General features: G+C 37.3%; 1 protein-coding gene across 6 annotated transcripts; it reads right to left on the bottom strand.

Annotated features, from left to right (window-relative positions):
• Positions 1-2,541: 2,541 nt before the first annotated feature.
• Positions 2,542-9,590, bottom strand: adad1 (adenosine deaminase domain containing 1 (testis-specific)). 6 transcript variants are annotated; one of them, XM_055159376.1, is made up of 13 exons: positions 9,435-9,590; positions 8,004-8,184; positions 7,762-7,902; positions 7,518-7,688; positions 7,343-7,411; positions 7,123-7,248; positions 6,892-7,015; positions 6,601-6,771; positions 6,458-6,533; positions 6,235-6,391; positions 3,224-3,458; positions 3,004-3,136; positions 2,542-2,926 (listed from the first exon to the last, which is right to left on the bottom strand). In XM_055159376.1, the coding sequence occupies exons 2-13, from the start codon at positions 8,161-8,163 to the stop codon at positions 2,813-2,815; spliced, it is 1,677 nt and encodes a 558-aa protein (XP_055015351.1). In that variant the 5' UTR covers positions 8,164-8,184; positions 9,435-9,590; the 3' UTR covers positions 2,542-2,812. The 6 variants fall into 6 exon arrangements, with proteins under 6 accessions (XP_055015351.1, XP_055015356.1, XP_055015353.1 ...); XM_055159381.1 differs by lacking the exon at positions 9,435-9,590 and adding an exon at positions 9,307-9,389; XM_055159378.1 differs by lacking the exon at positions 9,435-9,590 and adding an exon at positions 9,145-9,282.
• Between the last annotated feature and the right edge of the window lie 9,681 nt (positions 9,591-19,271).

The following is a 19,271-nucleotide window of genomic DNA, read 5'->3' as shown; positions in this document are numbered from 1 at the left end:
AGAGCTGTTGAATACGTTACAATACAGACCATCTTGACAAGACTCTAAAGGACTTCACAGAATTGGCTACAGTCAATGTAAATCCTCTAGTCTATAGAGCACCTTGTGAATTAAACTACATTTTGTAAGGATTTTCAAGGCATGCGTTTCATAACAAAGGATGTCGCACAACAAAGCAACCTGTGGATCTTCACAGATATTTAAGTGTTTCCACACTGCCACACTGGACACTCTAAAAGATGACTATCTAATTTATGGATTACAGGAAGATTTTCCTGTTTTGTTGAATGTATTTGTAACTTTAAGCTATTATTGTATTTATATATTTATTTAATTTATTGTTATTAAATTGTATATTGTAATTTAAATTAATAAATATAATAAATTAAATTATGTAAAAATAATTATGTAATGGATTGCAGGGTTTCATATGACATCACAGTCCATTAGTTTTAATGTTTGATGGAGCAAGTAGAAAAAAAAAAGTCAATGCAAAATTTTTGCGTGGTATTGTGAGATCATGGACCTTAAACCCAAACAGAAATGACCTTCATCATAAAAGTTTCCCTCATTAGAGTGACGACATGTCATTTTAGAGTCTGAACATAGTCCACTCAGGTAGCTGGAAATTTTTTTCCCCTGTAGAGAGAGTTTAATTCTGTACAAAAAGTGGTTTCATTCTGACCTATTTTTCATAGAATTTACTGATTTCTAAAGTTTTAACATATTTTAGAGTAAACATTGCTGTTGCATTTGAAGTCTGTAAAAACCTTGCTTTTTGGACAAATATTTTCAAGTAGAGTAAGTTCAAAGTGTTGGCCCAAATGCTACTCTTGAATGTTACCTTTTAGAATCTCTATAGCCAAGTTTACCGTAGATATATTAATTTATAAAGTTTGTAAACTGCACTAAATGACAAAACACAGGAACAAAAACAACATTCAGTTTAATCTGCAGTTTCATTTTGGTCTAGTGAGGCCCTGTCTACTGCACTGAAATAATCCACATTGCTGCTTCTTCTCAAAAAGCTTGACAATGACCTCAAAAGAACTGCCACTTACAAATAGGGAGTCAAATCACTGAATGCATGTTTAACAATTTAATATTAAACAAACAATGCAAGAAACTACATGCAGTCTAAAGAAAAGAATAACTCAAAGGGTTCTACATACAGCAAAAAGTGTCCATCCTGAAATACACTTAGAACTCCTTTCAGACAAACCAGCAGCAGGTAAACAGGTCCATTCACAGACAAATGAAGGCAAAACAGTACACACATCTACTATCAGGCAAACACAGGAAACCACCTTCTTTCCTGTCTGCACGTACGTGAAACTCAAAGATCACACATATCAAAGTCCTACCACATATACTGGGTACTGTCAATAGTCCATCCATCACGTTTCATTAAGATTTTGTCAAATTGCTGGTTTAGTTACCAACAATTCAGAGGGATCGTACGATTTAATGATGAAGTCTAGGATTTGTTCATCAATACTGACCTTCCCTTAAATATTAATGTGCACTAAATCTAAAGTACTACAAGATAAATAACAGAAATTAGTCTGAAAAATAATAGGTACACTTTATAACTTTTCTAGTGCAAAGTACGTACAGCATTTGCTAATCTCTGTTTTTGCTTTGACCGGAATGCTCCACAGAATAGTGTCAACCTTTTCAATCTCCATGGAGACAAGCAGGTGACCAGGCCAAGTTACAGATCAGCTCTGTGAAATTGCAAGGTATTTTTAGCAACAAAAACACTTTTAATCGAAGAGAGGTTAGACTAGTTAAAAGGTCCTATATTATGAAAAAAATGACTCTTGTGAGCTTTAAAGTGCGTACGGCACGTTTTTATGATTCTCTAATTCTGACTCAGTTTGGTGGGATAATACCTGTTGAAAAAATATAAATTAAAGTTTTAAATCAACCAAGAAGCAATTTTCACAGTTTTCACACAACGAACATCTTTTTCCCCATATTTAAGTTATTATTTAAACAAGATAGTTATTGTAATTTTATTTGTTCAATAATAATTTCTGTGTTCATTAGAGAAGTTTTGGCCAAGTCTATTATATGGTTGTTAGGAAAGTTATAGAATTCCCTAGCATGATGTCATAATTCCCAACCAGGAAGAACCTAAAATAAAATTCTAAATGTAATAATCTTAATTGTGTTTTAGTGAAATTAGTAGTTCAACCTCTCATAGGCACTTTTAGATGAGGTAACATTATAACAGCTTAAACACATGAACTCGTGTCTTGTTTCACAAATGTTTGAGTAACTCTTTATCATTTGTCTGTCTGCAGCTCAAAACACTCTGTTCCACCTTGTGATGTCATGATGCAGTAGTAGTTTTTAAATTAAGATCTACCTTTTACCTTTACATCAGCAGATTGATTCTAGAGAAGTTTAAAACACTTCCTGTATTGCCACATGGCATCACAAGATGGAACAGTGTTTTCTGTTTGAAAGAAGAGCCTAAATATGCAGGTTTTGTGTGTGTAAGCGTGTATAAAAGGCACAAAATACAACTCCAAGTATGTTTTTTAAGAGGAAACGTCTTTATAACACAAATGTAACGTAATACAGGCCCTTTAATGACACTGTTGAACATTCAAGTCAAACAGCAAAGCAATAACAGCTCTATGGAGACAAGCAAGTTCCCTACCAGAAACATTACATCATACACTTTTAATTGAAATATGAACAGATACAAATTAAGCTTGAAAAATAATGCTTTTCTCCCATGCTCCTAACCCTGCACAGAAAATCAACAGCTATAAACTTTGTAATTTTTAAGAAATTTTGTTCACATGCTAAAGTTCTCTCTAACTGGGCATTTAGTCAGCCAAGAGCCAAGTCCTTGCTGTAACAAATACTCCCTCAGTATAGCCTTTGCCTCCTGGTATGGTTTTGCCATCCTCTGAATGAGTAAATAAGCATTAGGACAGCTGGTCACAACAATCACAGAGTAACAAAGACCCAAACAAGAGAAGTTACCTTGGCTTCTCTATAGGAGCGTGTGGACAGCAGGTTTTGCCTCTGTGCTTCCTTGGCAACCAACCTGAAGCGGTGAAACATTGCGGCTTTGCACAGGCGGCTTGCCAATGCTGGGCCACTTTTGAATGGAGATCTAAAAAAAGATACATACACCACAATTCATGCAAAATGTTCACTAGCGTACTAAGACTGAAACAACGCCTTTCAAAATGAACCTTACTCTTCAATCGTCTTTCCCTCAATGCCATCTACGACCTCCAGTAGGCTGTCTCCTGCACTCCAGTTAACACAATTTTTCAAATGACACCCATCAATCCCACTAGTGGCTACAGGCGGAACAAGAGTGATACAGGGCCTCTCCATACAGTAGTAAACTGGCAGACGAGAAGTGATTCCCTCAACTCGTTGGCTCACTGAGAACTCCAAGCCTCGAATTTCTTTGCAGGCAGAATCTCCTGTAAAAATAGCCACAAGTATTTTTTTAATCCAGTATAACAGGCTTCTAGGTCTCATATAAACAATGTATGGTTTCCATTAGGGGTGCAACGGTACATGTATTTGTGCCAAACCGCTTTGGTACGGGACATTCAGTTTGGTGCGTGGATATGCACGATTGAGTTCGCACAATTTGTGTGTGCTTACGTTCTGCCACTACATGTGCAGCTACACAGAAGGCGTGGCTCTTTAATATTCACGAGAGAACTCTTCCGTGATTGGGGTGGAAGTGTTTCCCGCAGCGCTTTATAGTTATGGCAGCCGTCTTGACAACAACTGCCCCCTGCCTGGACTACATCCCTCCTTACTGTTTACAAGGAATTTATTTATTTTTTAATAATATTTCATACATTTGTTGTTTATTTGAGAATATTTTATTTAATTTATTAGTATTGCCAAGCAGCACTTTGCATTTAATTTATTTTCCTGTTTGTATAATGTTAAAACTAATTGTTGGTTTAATAAAAACACAAATAAACAAGCAAGTTGGTTTTGCATTTTGTTCCCATACTGTACCAAAAATGAACCGAACCATGACCCCAAAACCAAGGTACATATCAAACCTGATTTTTGTGTACAGTTACACCCCTAGTTTCCATGTACCGGTAAACTGTAACGTAATGAAAATTGCAGATTTATAGGATACATTCTGTGATTAAGAATAAGATGTGATGTCTCCTCAGAGGAGATACTTGGCAGATTGAGTGATTATAAATATCCACATCTAAAAGTACACACATTACATTATGAACCAAATGGGGCAGCAGACCTATTATGCAAAATTTACTTTTCAGAGCTTTTAATCATGTTATAGCTGTTTCAAATTCTCATTTACCCTCTTGAAGTTGTATTTGGAGTGATTTGTGCATGTTTGCGTAATCTTTAATCACTTACTTTCAAGACGCCAGATTGCAGATCATGCTCCATGTTCACTGCCACTGACATACGCCCACTGCTCTTGTACTAACTTTGTTCTACAATTTAATTTCCTCAGTCAGTGATATGCATAGCATTAAAAAGCATTGCTTTAAATGAAAAAATCAGCTGCTCGTTAGTGTGATGTGAAAATATCCACAGGAGCTGACGGTGTTACAGATCTGTTGAACCCAGCTTTAATAATGTATTTGTGTTTCTTCTGAGTATTATTTTATTAAATCAACCCAGTGGTATCTATGAGGCAAAGCGGGTGTGTTAGCACAATACTCTCACTGCTGTGCTTTAGTGTGGATGAGTCCGTAAAACCACATCTCCACTTTAGACAGGGCAGAAGTGAAGCCACATAAGACCGTTTACATTTTATTTAGACAGCGCCCCTAAGGCCCTGGGACAGGTGTCTGTGCAGATGTGTCTGTCTGCAGACGGCGGGGCTTTTGAACCAATGGCCCCAACAGATCCATAACGCCAACTCTGTGTTGTGATGATGTTTACGGTGACGTGTTCGTTTGATGATGTTTGGGCAATAGTTTTCTAACGCAATAGTCTGCTATTTCTTTAAATAGGTTGTTTTAGATTTATGTTGCAATTTAAAATGTGTACATTATAACATTGTGATCCATGGGTGTTGTGCGTTGCAACTATATAGCAGACTCAAGCACAATATGTGATCTTTAATGCGATAATGCTGTTGTGATAGCCATGCTGCAAAGGCATGCTGTAAACATTATTTCAGTGCCCTTTTCTCATTGTGACAGTTTTCAAATAGCGGCTCTGACCACTAACAGTGCACAGTGGCTTAAAACTTACTACCACTCCAACAAAGCAATTCTGCTACCACGATACCAATACAATAGGAGGGTTTCAGTCACGTGATCACGATGATAAGCGAATTTCAGGTGGAGGGCAGGAAGTAAAGACAAACACGACAAACACGGCTCTGGAGAAAACAGATATGGAGAAGAGTTCTTATTGTAAGGATTTAGAGCCAGTAGCAAGGCAAAAGTACGAGCAGTTAGTCGACAAATATATTGGGCGTGACCCCATCTTATTGAAAATGAGAGAATTTTCAACCGACGTAAAAGATTTGCCGACAATCGAGGCAGAGGATATCACAAACTATTTAGCTCTTCAGACATCGTTCTACACCAGACAACAGATGAAGGCGTACAAAAGTTTGGAGGATGGGTCCTCAACCTTGGTACAAAACGCCTAAATGATGATTATCGTTTGGTCTTCGCCGGGGTGAGTGTTTCTCTTATTTTATGTGTATAGACTGTTACGGGAAAAACTGCAGTGTATCGGCAGTAACCTCTATCTGAAGTATTTAATGTCAACAAACGTCGTTAGCAGTTAGTCGTTAATGATTTGTTTATGTTTAGGTAAACCACAAAAAAACAATTTAGCTTTGTAACAAACCTTTGACGAAGTGGTCACTGCAGACACGAGCATTAGTGAATTCTGCTCCTCCCGACCGCAAACAGGTTTGTAATCCACTTTTTACGGCTTTGTTCTGTCAGCTTTTCCCATTTCTGACCTTTGTGGACGACTATATATACTCGAAAAAAATAGCTTTTCCTTCTCTCGGTTAGAACAATTGGCACAGCCGTAAACTACACAACACATCGGCATTTTCCTCCAGTCACTTCACTTCCTGCCCTCCATCTGATTTTGCATGCTGACAAACGAAGCCCTGTGACGTCACGTGAAACCCAGCTATTACCTGTCTATGAGCAAGTTTGAACTTTTGAAAGATGTTCAATAAATCACTACTTCATGCTTTAATTGACACAGGTAACTTGCCTATAAGGATGTTTTGGACATAGACAGGTTCAATGAAGTGACTCAGCAGGGCGCCCTGGTAGCCTAGAACTTGCCATTGGGTGATTTTGTCTGTAGCTGACATGCTCACCATCTCAAAAGTCGATTGCTCAAAGGCAAATGAGAAGACAGAAAACACCTACAAAAAATGGTTTGAGTAAACACATATAATATGACATAAGATAAAATAAATTATATTCCACACCTTGCCCTGCATTGACAGATGCAAACTCATTTCAAAATTATCTTGCCCTGTGGTGATGGAATGAGGATTCAGGTGCCTAAAAGAAATTAATTACTCATTAGAGAATAAACTAAACTGTCCAAGTGTATAGACTACAAACTCACAGATTAGAGGGAATCTGTGCTACTCCTTTGGGCAGTTGGTTCATATAAAGATGGAGGGTGATGCCGTTCTTCAGAGACAGAAGACCACTGCTGCTGTTCATCTGGAAGATGGACTTCTCTGTCAAGCTGGCCGTTTTACTGAAGAAGATAAGCAGGTGCCGGTACAAATACCTGAAAAAAAAAAAGTCATTAAATACTGTATATAAGTATTCCATTGACTATACTTCCTCTAATGTACATTCTAAGTTTGAATAAAAGTGGTTAAACTGTTAACCTCAGGACTTGACTAACCTCATAAGTGACCTTCTTGCTGTCACTACTGCATGTGAATCATGCACAACCCTCCCATTTGAAAGAGTGTTGTCTCTTGTGTTGTAATTTCCAGTGCCGAGTGCAACCACTTCACATCCATTGGCTATAAATAGAAACATATTAAATCTGCATCACATGCTGCTGAAGTTGTTGTTGCAGTACATACACAAAACAGACAAAAAACACAAAACTTTGTTTGAATCCTGTTACCAGTCTGTATGACAAATGCAGCAGTGGTTCCGGCACAGTTAGAGAACTCCGGATGGTTGCTCATAAGTTTAGTCAGCTGATCTTTAACAGCTTGAGGAATCGGCAGATTTTCAGAACGGAAAAACCCTGTCAAACAAAAAACATTACAAACATTGGAAAACTGCATGGAAAACTTTGAAACAAAAGTGATGTGACATGACAAAATATATATTTATGTTACCACGATTAGCACTACAAGAAACTTGTGAGATAGTAGACACCTCCTTCACTGGCATTGGTGGAGGAACATCTGCAAAAAAAATGCCAATGCTGCAGTCATTAAAGCTACTTGCTTACCTATAGGACAATTAGTACAGTGTAATCATTTGGCATAAACATGTTTTTAAAGTGTCAACCTGATTTCTCTGGAAGGGCTGAGGTATAATTTCCTAAAGTGGGAATCAGACCTTCCAAAGCCAACTCTGCTGCATTTCTCCTAGCTTCCTTCTTTGTAGATCCAACACCAGGTTTGTACTCAACACCATCAATAAGCACACAGAATGTAAAGACAAAGTATTGTATGTTTTCTACAAATATAGGGAAATGTGTATCAGCAAAGAAAAAGAACACAACAGAGGTTTATATGAAGCAAATATTCACGTTCACTTCCAGTCTCTTTCATTTCCAACTGGAACTGTAAAATCTCTGAAAGTTGATGGAGTAAAGTCACAGGATGCATTTCTCCTTGCATATACCGGTCTATGAGGATTTGAGGGCTGCATTTGCACTTGGTATGGAACTCTATAACACGTTACATGTCAAAAGAGCAACAGCTTATAATGTGTTAGTAGTATAAAGTAAGTAAAATTCAAACATTTAGTGACAGCAGCCACGACACCTACTTGGTCTGTATCTTTTGGGTTGTTCTTCATGTTCACATTTGTTGTAAGTGTTTAAGGGTGGAAGAGCTCCTTTAGATTCTGTATAGTTGGAGAGGGACATATCCTTCATAAAGGCTTGAGCATAGCCACCTCTGCCCATCTGCCCACTTCCAGGAAACATCCCGATGGATATTGCAAAGTGCTGGAAATAAAGCAAAGAAATGCCTGTTAACAGACCTTATACTTTATTTAGGGTGACCAGAATTTCAGAATAAAACACTGGGACATCCGCGTTTTTTGGCGGTTGGTAATAATAAAATTGTGAAACGAGAATTGATCAAAAATTGTTCTGCACTCGGCCCATTAATGACTAACATGTGAGTCAATATAGTCACATTTTCTTTGTGTTTTTGTCATTTTTAAGAAGCTTTTCTGCATTTTACCTAAACAAATGACAATGTATGCCTCTCTTTACTGGTCTGGTCACGCTGGCATAACAATCAACGATGATTCAGAGAACATGTTAGCTAGCTTAGTTAGCCACGTTCACAAACAAACCCGTAAAGCTGCATTCATGTCAAAGGCCTGAATGCTGCAACTCAGAATAAAGTCGAAACCATTAAAATGTTACGTTAGCTAGCCGTGTTTCAGTTGTTTCAGTCAATCTTACCTACGGTGACTTAGACTTCCCTATTCACAGTCCCAGTTTTGAGCCCTGTGTGTTTTTTTTTTTTTTACAAGAAATGTCACAGGTGCTCCCATTTTTTGACCAATCTGATACCTACCAATAGTAAAGAGATTCATAAACTGTCATTAGTTTAGGTAAAATACAGAAAAGCTGCTTAAAAATGATAAAAACACAAAGAAAATGTGACTATACTGACTCAAACTAGTGCCGAGTGCAGAACAATTGTCCTTAATTACGCACTTGTAATTTCACAGTTTTATTATTACCAACCAACCCAAACCAGAGATGTCCCAGTTTTTAATTTTGAAAACCTGGTCACCCTAATTTTTTTTAAAACCAGATTATTAGTTTATTAGAATACGTCAAATATAGTGAAGCTAACGTAACTTCTTTATAAGCGTAAACGTGTTTATTCGGCTAACAGGTTCAGCTAATTTTAACCAGTTTAAAGTCAAAAAATGATCAAATACTTACAATGTATGATGTAATTATAACTTTCAAGTTTGTAGCGAATGAGATTTAGCTTACTGGTAATTAAAACAGTGAATAGCTTGTTTTGCTAAAACGGCTTAAAACTTAAAAAATAAACTTAGCATGACAACAAACACTTAATCTCAGTTTGTTATCTCGACGTACCTTAAACCTACTAATATACTGAGACAATAACAGTAATTGTACCTCCCTTTCTTAAATACTTAAAAGTTCTTGCTCTTTTCTCCCCACAGCAGAGGCAGAGCGCGAACTCCATGAACCACCGCACTCACACGTGATCCGTGATCGATCCGCCTGCTCCAACACCAAAGCCGCTCCAAACTCGCTCCAAAGCCCAAAACCTGCTCCAAAGCCTCCTTCAAAGCCCGCTCCGAAGCTGGCCTGACCCTCTCCAAAGCCTGACTGACCCGCGCGGACTTTCCGCTGAGACCGATGATTTTGACAAAAGACTGAGACAAAGGTCCTGGCAGGCTTATTGACCTGACGTGTTGTGCCCAGAGCTCAAAGGCTGTAAATAAATCAAAACCCACTGGTCCAAAATGATATGCCCAACCCAGAAAAAATGAACTTGTAATGCAAGTTTACTTGTGAATATCTTATCTTTTGAGATCTACTCAACGATCTAATACACTGCGTATGTCTCCTCCATGGCAGTATAGAAAAGATACATTTTGTGCTGATTTGCTCTTCTGTAACGCTTGGCCTATTGTGTCTTGAAGGAATCTGTAGGCCAAGGCTAATATTTTCTACAAAACAAAGGCCATATTCACTATCCCTAAATTAAGGTAAGACCAAGACTACTACAACTACACTAGACTGTGTACAATCTAGTCTAGTTGCAATGGACTGAATAGTGCAGGCGTCATTACCTGTTTGTTTTCCATTTTTGTTTTCAGGTGAATGTTGTGCGGTGCAGACTTATATGTTCTGCAGGTTACCTGTGTAATCATGTGACAAGGCCCACTGGCCTATGCTTTAGGTTAAAATGTTATTTCAAATAATCAAATTATGCTAACTATAGTCTCAGAGCACATGCCTGTGGTGTTGATGTGGACATGATTGCAGCCTGGTTAGGCTGAATCTGTTTACAGACTTGAAGGATGACATGCGAGGACATGAACAATTAGGGCTTCCTCTTTCACCTTCTCTGACACATTGCTACACGTTTGCCCTTTTGGCTCTCATATTCTCATCATGGGGGTTCATAATGTAATAACATCCTCCCTGAGTAATGACAAAACACACTCGGCACAGTAGCCTATATTCTGCCTGAATGTCCCAGTTTGTGGCTGCTATTGTGGTTTATAAATTTTCCTAGGTTTACATTAGTGTAAAATGGATCATTCTACCTAAAGTAGATTTAACTCACATTTTATTTTTAACCCAACAATTCACAAATGTAGGCTTAATTTGCTTCTTTCTATGCAACGTTTCCATTGCTTCTGTGTGGGAGCATGTTACAAGGTCACCTCACATACCACTGATGTAATCATGGACTATTATGTGGGCTGTCTATTAATAACCTATCACACATTTGCACATGCAGTAGGTTCAGTCGGGGAACTGGCTTTTGGTTCACTTTTGTTGTGACTTGGATTCTAAGATAGCCACTTCAGATTGAAAGTATATTTTTTTTCTTATGTCCAGTAGTGAAAAGGTTACGAATTTCTTGTTCTTTACCTTCAGACAGCCCCTTATTAGATGACGTATCGGATTAGCAATCGTGGAAGTTATAAAAGTAAAATGGAACATACAGCCCACACTCCATACAATGAGCAGCGAAGGTCACCAAATTTGGGTTTTCCGCTAATAGGGAGAAGACTCAAATGAAAATGCATGGGTCTCACTTGAAAAGGGAAAGGATGGGGTCTATAAATGACTGGACATGCTCCACTCCTCCTAATTGTTCATAAGCAGAGAAGAGGAAGGAAAAATTATGACTCAGTCTCCAAACCACAAACCACGGTTCTCACAATAACACCTAATGCGATCTGCTGAGTCTTATTTCATGACATATGGCACTTAAAGATTCAGTCATTGAATTTGGACAGAATATGTGAAAGGTTTTAAGTGCATGAAAGTATTATTAGTTGGTTTGGTCCCTGTGGGAAATAATGATCGTAGTTTAAATCAGTCAAGTGGCAGTTTGTGGAAAAGATGTAATGATGAGTTCTAAAACAGAATATAACATCTTTGTCATTAACACAGGAAGTTTGATGATGTATAAAATATGATTTACGAACAAGAAAGGGATTTTTCAGATTTTTTGTTTGTCTAATTTTAACTATTGTGTTTTGTCCCGTGTGCTAGCTAACATAACTTGATTTACCTCTATTTATGTCATATTTGCTGCCTGTCCAACCAGGAAGTAATATAATAAACTAAACCAGAATTTAAAAAACTAAAGTTAACTAAAATCTTAACTATATTTATGTTAACTATGGTTTGGTGAAAAAAAACAACAACTCTAATTACTTTAAGCAGTCTAAGTCAAATACCTTTTAAAAAGATAAGCAGAAATATCCAAATGGAAAGTGGAAAAGTTGTGATGGAAATAATTTCAGTGCAAGTTGTTACATTGCTCCTTCATTATACGAAGGTGCAGTCATGTGTGTCATTTCATTTACTAGGACTTTAAATTTTTGTCAAGTGCTAAGGTTAGAGTTTCAATTCTCTAACATGATAACAGGATAAAAAATCACTAGTATAGGATCATTTGTGCACAGGAACCTAATAATTAACTATTGTTTTCATCATTCTTGTTTTTTAAACTGGAAAGCACTTTGTAAATATTTGCTGTTTTTTTTAAATTGTCACAAACATTTTGAACCTGCCCCAGCAGCATGTGGGGTGTGTGGAATTCCCCTTAATTCCCCCTGTGTTTTCTATTGAGTGCATACGAAATTTTATGCTGTGAGATAATAAGTCACGTATTGTTAACAGGCTATATATATCATCTGATGCTTTATTTATTTTATTTTTTTTACATTTGTTTTGTTTCACTTTGATAGTCAGTACAGAAATATAATGGCACACATTGGCCACAAGAGGGCAGCGGTTGAAAGGGAAACAGGCATGTAAACCATGTGAAGAAATATTAAAATATTGATTGATTTATTTACATTGCATTTGACAATTAATGCTACTTTACAGTTACATGCTATTTGTTCTTGGTCTATTATGAACGAGACTTTGCAATAATAAAACTAGCCTAGCAGTAGACTAAAAAAAATCTTAAAAGATACATTTGGGACATTTACTTGTTGTTAAACTAGTACATGTATAGTTAAAATGGTCTCATTACTTATTTATTTTTTATTTTATATAGACAAATTAAACATGTAAGGCATTGCAACATTTCTACCAGAAGCTAGTGTGCATGTCTGTCGCTAGAACGGCATTTGCAAAGTTCACATTATGAATATTATGCAAAGTTCACATAATAAACATTATACAAAGGCAAAACATCACAAATGGTCTTGTAGCCATTGTATGTATAGTGGTAGTAGCCACATCTATGTTTTTGTGTTTGTGTCATTTTGTTTTTTAATAGGAACAGTAATAGTAAAAAAGTATGTACTGTTTTATGCAATAGAGAAGTTTATACACTAATTGTAGCAACAAGAAATTGCTGCTTCTCTTGCCTCGTTAAATGTTACTCTAGTTAAGTACTATTTCTAGAACTGCCTTTCACAAAATGCCCCAAGTCCACGACCAGACAGCCCATCCATAGAGCCATGTCCTGACAGAGCAGCCCTCATTGATAAAGCCCAGCCGCTCTGTGGAGCCCACTGCTGCCGCTCCTCTCTGCTACTGCTGCACTCTCTCCACTGCGTCTCCACAACCCGAGATTCAATCTGCCCCATTCATTAGACTAAGTGGATGAAGCTCTCTAATAGGGGCTCCCTTCCCCTCAATAATTGCCGTTGATTGGCGTAAATTAGACCCTAGTTGCCAGACGAGTGATTCTCGACGACGATAATCCGATTCCCAACTCAAACTAATAGGATTTTAACTCTGGCTTTGGCCTAATGTCCGTCTGCAAAGCCTGGCAGTGGCCCTCTGCCCCATCCAGCGGACATCCCTGGTTCGTATCTGCAGGGCTGGACAGGGGCGCAGGCAGGGGGAGGGTGAAGGGTGGAGGGTCGGGTCAGCTCCAAAAGTGACTCCTAGACGACGCCATGACATTCTTGTATCAATCGGTCATTCATGTGAGGCTGACATCATCAATGGGACATGTGAGCAAGACCACACTCTATACAGGCCAGTGGGGACAGTCAGCACATACATGTAATAGTCACAATAATTAATGGGTATAGACTGTGAAAATGATTATAACATTACAATTCTTTGCATTTATAAAAAATGTTAACTTGTACTTCTTATATTTTATGGGAGACATTGTGGAAATACAATGCAGATGTAATAATTTATACGGTTGTTTTAAGTTTGAATATAAACAATGTGACCAATTATGTTATTAAAAGTGCCAGCAACCTGTTTTTATTACTTGGCATATCCTTTTATCACTATGGCTAATACTGCAGTTGAAAGTAGTAATATGACCAATAATGTGACCAATACCAATTACTGCATGTTTTCCCTTTGTCTACTGTAGTTCCACTTCTTCCACTTTAATAACACTTTTAATGAATCAATTTGATCCATAGCTACAAGCACTTGAGTTATCACCATTAAAAGTCATGTTTTACTGTACTGATCCAAAATATTTCAAATCATGTTCTCTTCTAAATTACTGCAATTATACTAAGCATACAGTATGTAACTACTATTTCCTGCTAATAATACTTCTGCTGTTCTTCTTTTGTGGCTAGGAGTTACAGTGGCTCAAACCCGAAGGTCGGTGGTTTAAATGCAGCTCGGACCAGCACATACTGTCACTGTGTCCTTGGGCCTTGCCTAGTGTGAGTATGGTGTGCATGTCACTGGTTGGTGGTTGGATGGTGTAGATTGGCAGCCTTGCTTCTGTGTACTCTAAGGCAGCTGAGGCTACAGAAGGAGCTTACAACAACAGAGAGCTGAGACAATGAATAATGCATTGTTAAGTGCTTTGAGAATCTCGAAAGACGTTATATAAATCTGTAGCATCAACATTATTACAAAGCCACATCTACAAATTCACTGATAAGTCAGGCCTATGCTCAAAACCTATAGACAAACATTTATAAAGATATTTAGTAAAAGTAATTTATACTCTTGCACAGGGAAAAATATCAAATTGTGATGTTTCTGACGAGCATTGCAATTCGATTTATGATTTATGTTTTAATAATGGGATTGTCTTCAAAGTTCACATTTTAAATACATCCAGAAGAACAGACAAAAACACTAAAACATGAACTGACAAACAAGAATAATACATAATAACAAGAGTCACATTTCAGAACAAGTTTGTACAGATCTAAACTACAGGGTTAGACATTTTTTGCAGGCCATGCTATTTGGTAATTGTGTCTGTTCAAATTCCGATTTTTATATGATTTCAATTAATCTTATTGCACAATTTGTAACCTTCTAACTGCAATGGATTTTCAGTCATTCTCGACACATCCTCCAGCCTACCCCATTTTTGCATCTAGTAAAGTAAAGTAAAGTACTAGGGTTATCAAAAGGATCGAAAATGAGACTCTGTATTGAGTATTGAGTCTGTTCCTTAGTATCAAAATTGAGTTTGAAATGTTAGTATTGTGACAACACTACAAAGTACACCTTGTAGCATTGTGTGATCGTCCTTTTGTCACTGACTTGATAAGGGGACGCTGCTACTACTAAAGCCCGAGGACTAATGAATCTCCACTCCATTAGGGCTGAATCGGACAGATTGCTCTCTCGGAGAAATGAATTGAGTTTTTTGTATTCGTGAGATCATTCTACCTCCATTAACTGCTCTTTATCCCGTCTCTTCATCACAGCCAAATCAGGTTAGCCAGCCATGATTAGCTGGGGTGGCCTCCCTTTTTAAGACGTAATTGGGTTTAGCGGCTCAGCTGATAGTGCCATTAGGACCAATAAAGGCAAGGCTTGGCTCATGGAGTGAAACAGATTCTTGGGCGGCAGATGGCATAGGCTGCAGGCAAAGCAGAGGAGGAGAGAGGGAGAGAGAGAGGAGAGGGCGAAAATAAAGTTTGTGTAACCAAAGTCGTCCCAAGTGCCCCCCCATCACCGCAAAATAGGGCTGCAAGATTAATCGCAATCAAATCGAAATTCCAATTTGAACGGACGCAATTAGCAAATTACAAAAGCTGCAATTTCTGAAGTACCATTATTTCCTTCATAAACTACAAAATACTAGAGCTATAGTCAACTAAAAACATGCTGCTGATCGATTAGTCGACTAAAGAGGAGGCTTGTATCTCGATGTATCTGACCCAAACTCCATTCACATGACTACAACTCCAAAAACAACCATTTATGCATAAAGAATGGCTAGGAAACAATGTGTGTGTATATATATATATATATATATATATATATATATATATATATATATATATATATATATATATATATATATATATATATAAATAAAAGACAGATTCAAATTGTGAATCATTAGTTGTTTTTTTGTTTGTTTGTTTTTACATATGAATACCTAGCAATTACACATTTTAATCTAACTTACTCACCCATTAGCATCTCCTTTTTGCTATTCTCCCATAGAAACCTTTATAATGTAAATAATCATCTAATCATCTAAACAATACTACAGCATGACAAAATACTCTTCATCTGCATAAAAATGGTTAACTCTGTAGTGTAGGTCTGTACAAAGATGCTCTGAAATGTTATTCTTGTATTAGTTCGTTAATTCACGTTTCAGTCTTGTCAATTCTTCTGGACGTGTTTAAAATGTGAACTTTGAACGAAACCATTATTATTGAAACCTAAACTGCAAGTGTAATTCACAATTAGATAATCGTTCAGCTCTACTATGTCACAGCTCCTGGTTTGATGCTAAGGTATTGTTGGGCTGTAGAGTTGGTAGCAATGGTGACATTTTCTGGGAAGCAATTTCAGCTTTTAATAAGGCAAACGCGCATTACAATGTGATGTGGCCATTAAGCGCGCACAGTGTCTTATTGGGATAATTTATCATTGGGATGTTTTAAATGGCAGGATAAAGGTTAGAGCAATGATGTAAAGCAAAGGCATTTTTATTGCTTTTGATAAACAGGAACAAAAATGCTGCTGAATCTTATAAAGCAGTGGTTCTCAAACTAATTTAGAGCAGTATAATCCACATTTTCAGTTTAAAACTAGAATAGACTTGCTTTAGACTGGGTTTAATTTTAGTGGTGTTTGGAAATCTATATATTTTCTTAGATGGTACTTGGATCTAAATTATATACAATTCATTTTAAACTATATATATTTTTTCCCACACAATATTGCATGAAATTGCAGGACCTTATACAGGTTTTTTTATTTTTTATTTCAGTGACATTTTACTTGCAATTCCATGATAGTTACAAGTCAGTTTTTGAAATACTTAAGGTATTTTAATTTTATAACAATGATGCATGCCTTGTTTTCTTTTCATCACACATGACAGCTGGTCCTGGCCCAGTTACGAGAAAAACATTTGTAGAAATATATTTGACAAAAATTGGTATGATTTATACACAATGGGGCTGAACAAGTAGGGAAAAATATCTAATTGCGATTTTTCTGACAAGCATTGCAATTGTGATTAGATTTCCGATTTGTGTTCACATTTTAAATCCAGGCAAAAAGACTGATATGAGCTGTCAAATTAATACAAATATGTTGTAATATATGCTATACCTTTCTTTTTTTTTTTTTTCTTTTTTTTTCTTTTTACAGAAATGGATAGCTAATTTTACAGTACATCCAGATTATATCCAAATTCCATATAAAATAGAATAAAACACTATTCAATGTAACTCTGATAAAAATCTAAACTCCACATGAACCTATGTAGCACACCTTGTCTCAGTGCAGTATTGTGTCTTTCCCCGCAGACTGCCTTCACCTGTAAAAACACTTCTCAGCCTCTGACCGAGATCGAACACGTTGAATGTTGCACAACCTGAATCGATCGCTCCTCCCGTATCACCCGCTGTCATCGCAACCAAAGGGAAAGGTGAACTTGGCCATTCCGAGAAACACCGTGAAACCCCAGATAACCTTACCGTGCCTGGGTCCCTCTGTCCTATAGCCTGGGTGCATTAGTGATGACAGGAGGGCCAGTGGGGACTTTACATTCTCCTGTATTGTGTGGTTGGCTGTTGATTCTACTGTCTCTGCCTTATCTGCTCCTCCGCAGTCGGGTTTCTAGTCTTTGTCGTGGCTGTTATCTGTGGCTGGGACCGGGCTAGTGCTGCTTTGACTTCCCGGAACGCTCCCGGTGCAGTGCCCTGTGGTATTGGTTTGGTGAAAGGTGACTCTTATTGTGACCAACAGAGAGATGGAAAGGAAAGATTTTAGTTGGAAGCATTTTTTGTTCTAGTCTGTGTTTTGAAAAAGTTATGTTCTATGCAAAAGCAGTGATGATGTACTTCTTGCATATTAATATTTTCACTGAAGGAAATGTTACTTTTTTGTAGTTTGGCATTTTCAGATTTGTTTAGTAGCATTATATATGGCTACAGAGAAATACAGTATAGCGGTTAACAATAATACTGAAAATACATCATGCTGCTGAACACAAAGCGGGATAATCCCAGTAAACCAACTTTTATGTATACATTATCATTTAAAAAGGCTGAGTTTTAACAAATAAATAGCAGAAAGAAGCAATAATTAGCTATAGAAATGATTTATTCTACCCTCTACAGCTTAAAAAAAAAACATTTTACATAAAAATGCAGATGTTTTCAAACCAGGATTCAGTTCGCAGTACACAATTAAAACTCAGTGAAGACTGAACTGCTAAACTATACAAGAATCATATACTTTTCAGAATTTGTTTATATAGGTCTTAAACTATACTGGAGATTTTGTTGACATTCCATCACCTAAATAATAATAATTCCCGCCTTACGATTTGATAATTGCAGCTCTTCAAATTGCAATTCAATTGCAATAATTATTTCTTAAAGAAGCTTGTTCTACTAAGTTCTACAAATGCAATGTAAATTCTACACAAGTCTTTTACTACTGACTGTCAAGAGAAGTGCATAGGAAGAACAAACCTACAATGCTCCATAGAGCCCATAAAGAATTACAGTAGTTGTCAGTGTAGTAAACTACTTTCTACTTGATTGCCAAATAATAAGATACAAAGTATGCCTATCATATTGTAATTATTATTTTTGACAGGAAATGAAGCTGCACTAACTCCAGCCCTCAAGAGTTCAGTAAAGACATAATAAACTATATGAACTATAGAGTTATGACCCCAAATATAGGGTTACTAAAAAGTAGTCAGTGAAGTATTGGCTTAAGGCAAGTGTTACGAGCTGGTTGGTTCCTAGTGCTCCTGGCCCATCTCATTGGAGTAGTGGAACAGCTAACACTGCTGCTTGAACTGTACCCTGGTAACCTATAGCCCTGGCTCATGCCCTGACTTACCTTCCACCTTTCAGTCAGCTGCACCCTCAGTAAGTATAACATCAACATTTCTTATTACAAAACTAGTTTTGTAACTTAAGGGGGAGCGTGTTACGGCCCTAGGTCTTTAGTTCTAATTTGTTTTGTGTGTTCTAAATGATTTTGCTGAGCACTCCTGATTCTTGCTGCGGGAGCCCTGGTCCGTAATTGGTGGGGCATGTTTACGCCCACCTCACCTGCAGCCACCGCCCCCTACTTAAGGAGATTACGAGCACCTGTTCAGGACTGCTGGCCTTGGTGGTCAGTCTGCAATTTTGTGTTTGTGTGTGTAGTTCTATTTTGTGCTTTTTTTTTTTCGTTTGGTCACTTGATTCTGATTGTGGGCTTATGTGGTTTAATTTGGGGAACTTGTGTTTTAGTTCAGTGTGTGTGTCCCTTTGTTAACCACTCGTTATGTACCTGCGTGACCCCTTTTGTAGCACAAAACTCAGTTATTTTCTGTATATTTTAGTCTTTTGTTAATTTACCTTTTACACCCCTGTTAATTAAACATTATTTAATTTATTCCATTTTAC

The sequence above is a fragment of the Boleophthalmus pectinirostris genome, unplaced genomic scaffold (assembly GCF_026225935.1).
Source record: "Boleophthalmus pectinirostris isolate CB_2022bp ecotype Guang Dong unplaced genomic scaffold, ASM2622593v1 HiC_scaffold_23, whole genome shotgun sequence".
NCBI lineage: Eukaryota > Metazoa > Chordata > Actinopteri > Gobiiformes > Gobiidae > Boleophthalmus > Boleophthalmus pectinirostris.
Note: the sequence above shows the minus strand (reverse complement) of the source record. Positions and strands in the feature narration are given on the sequence as shown.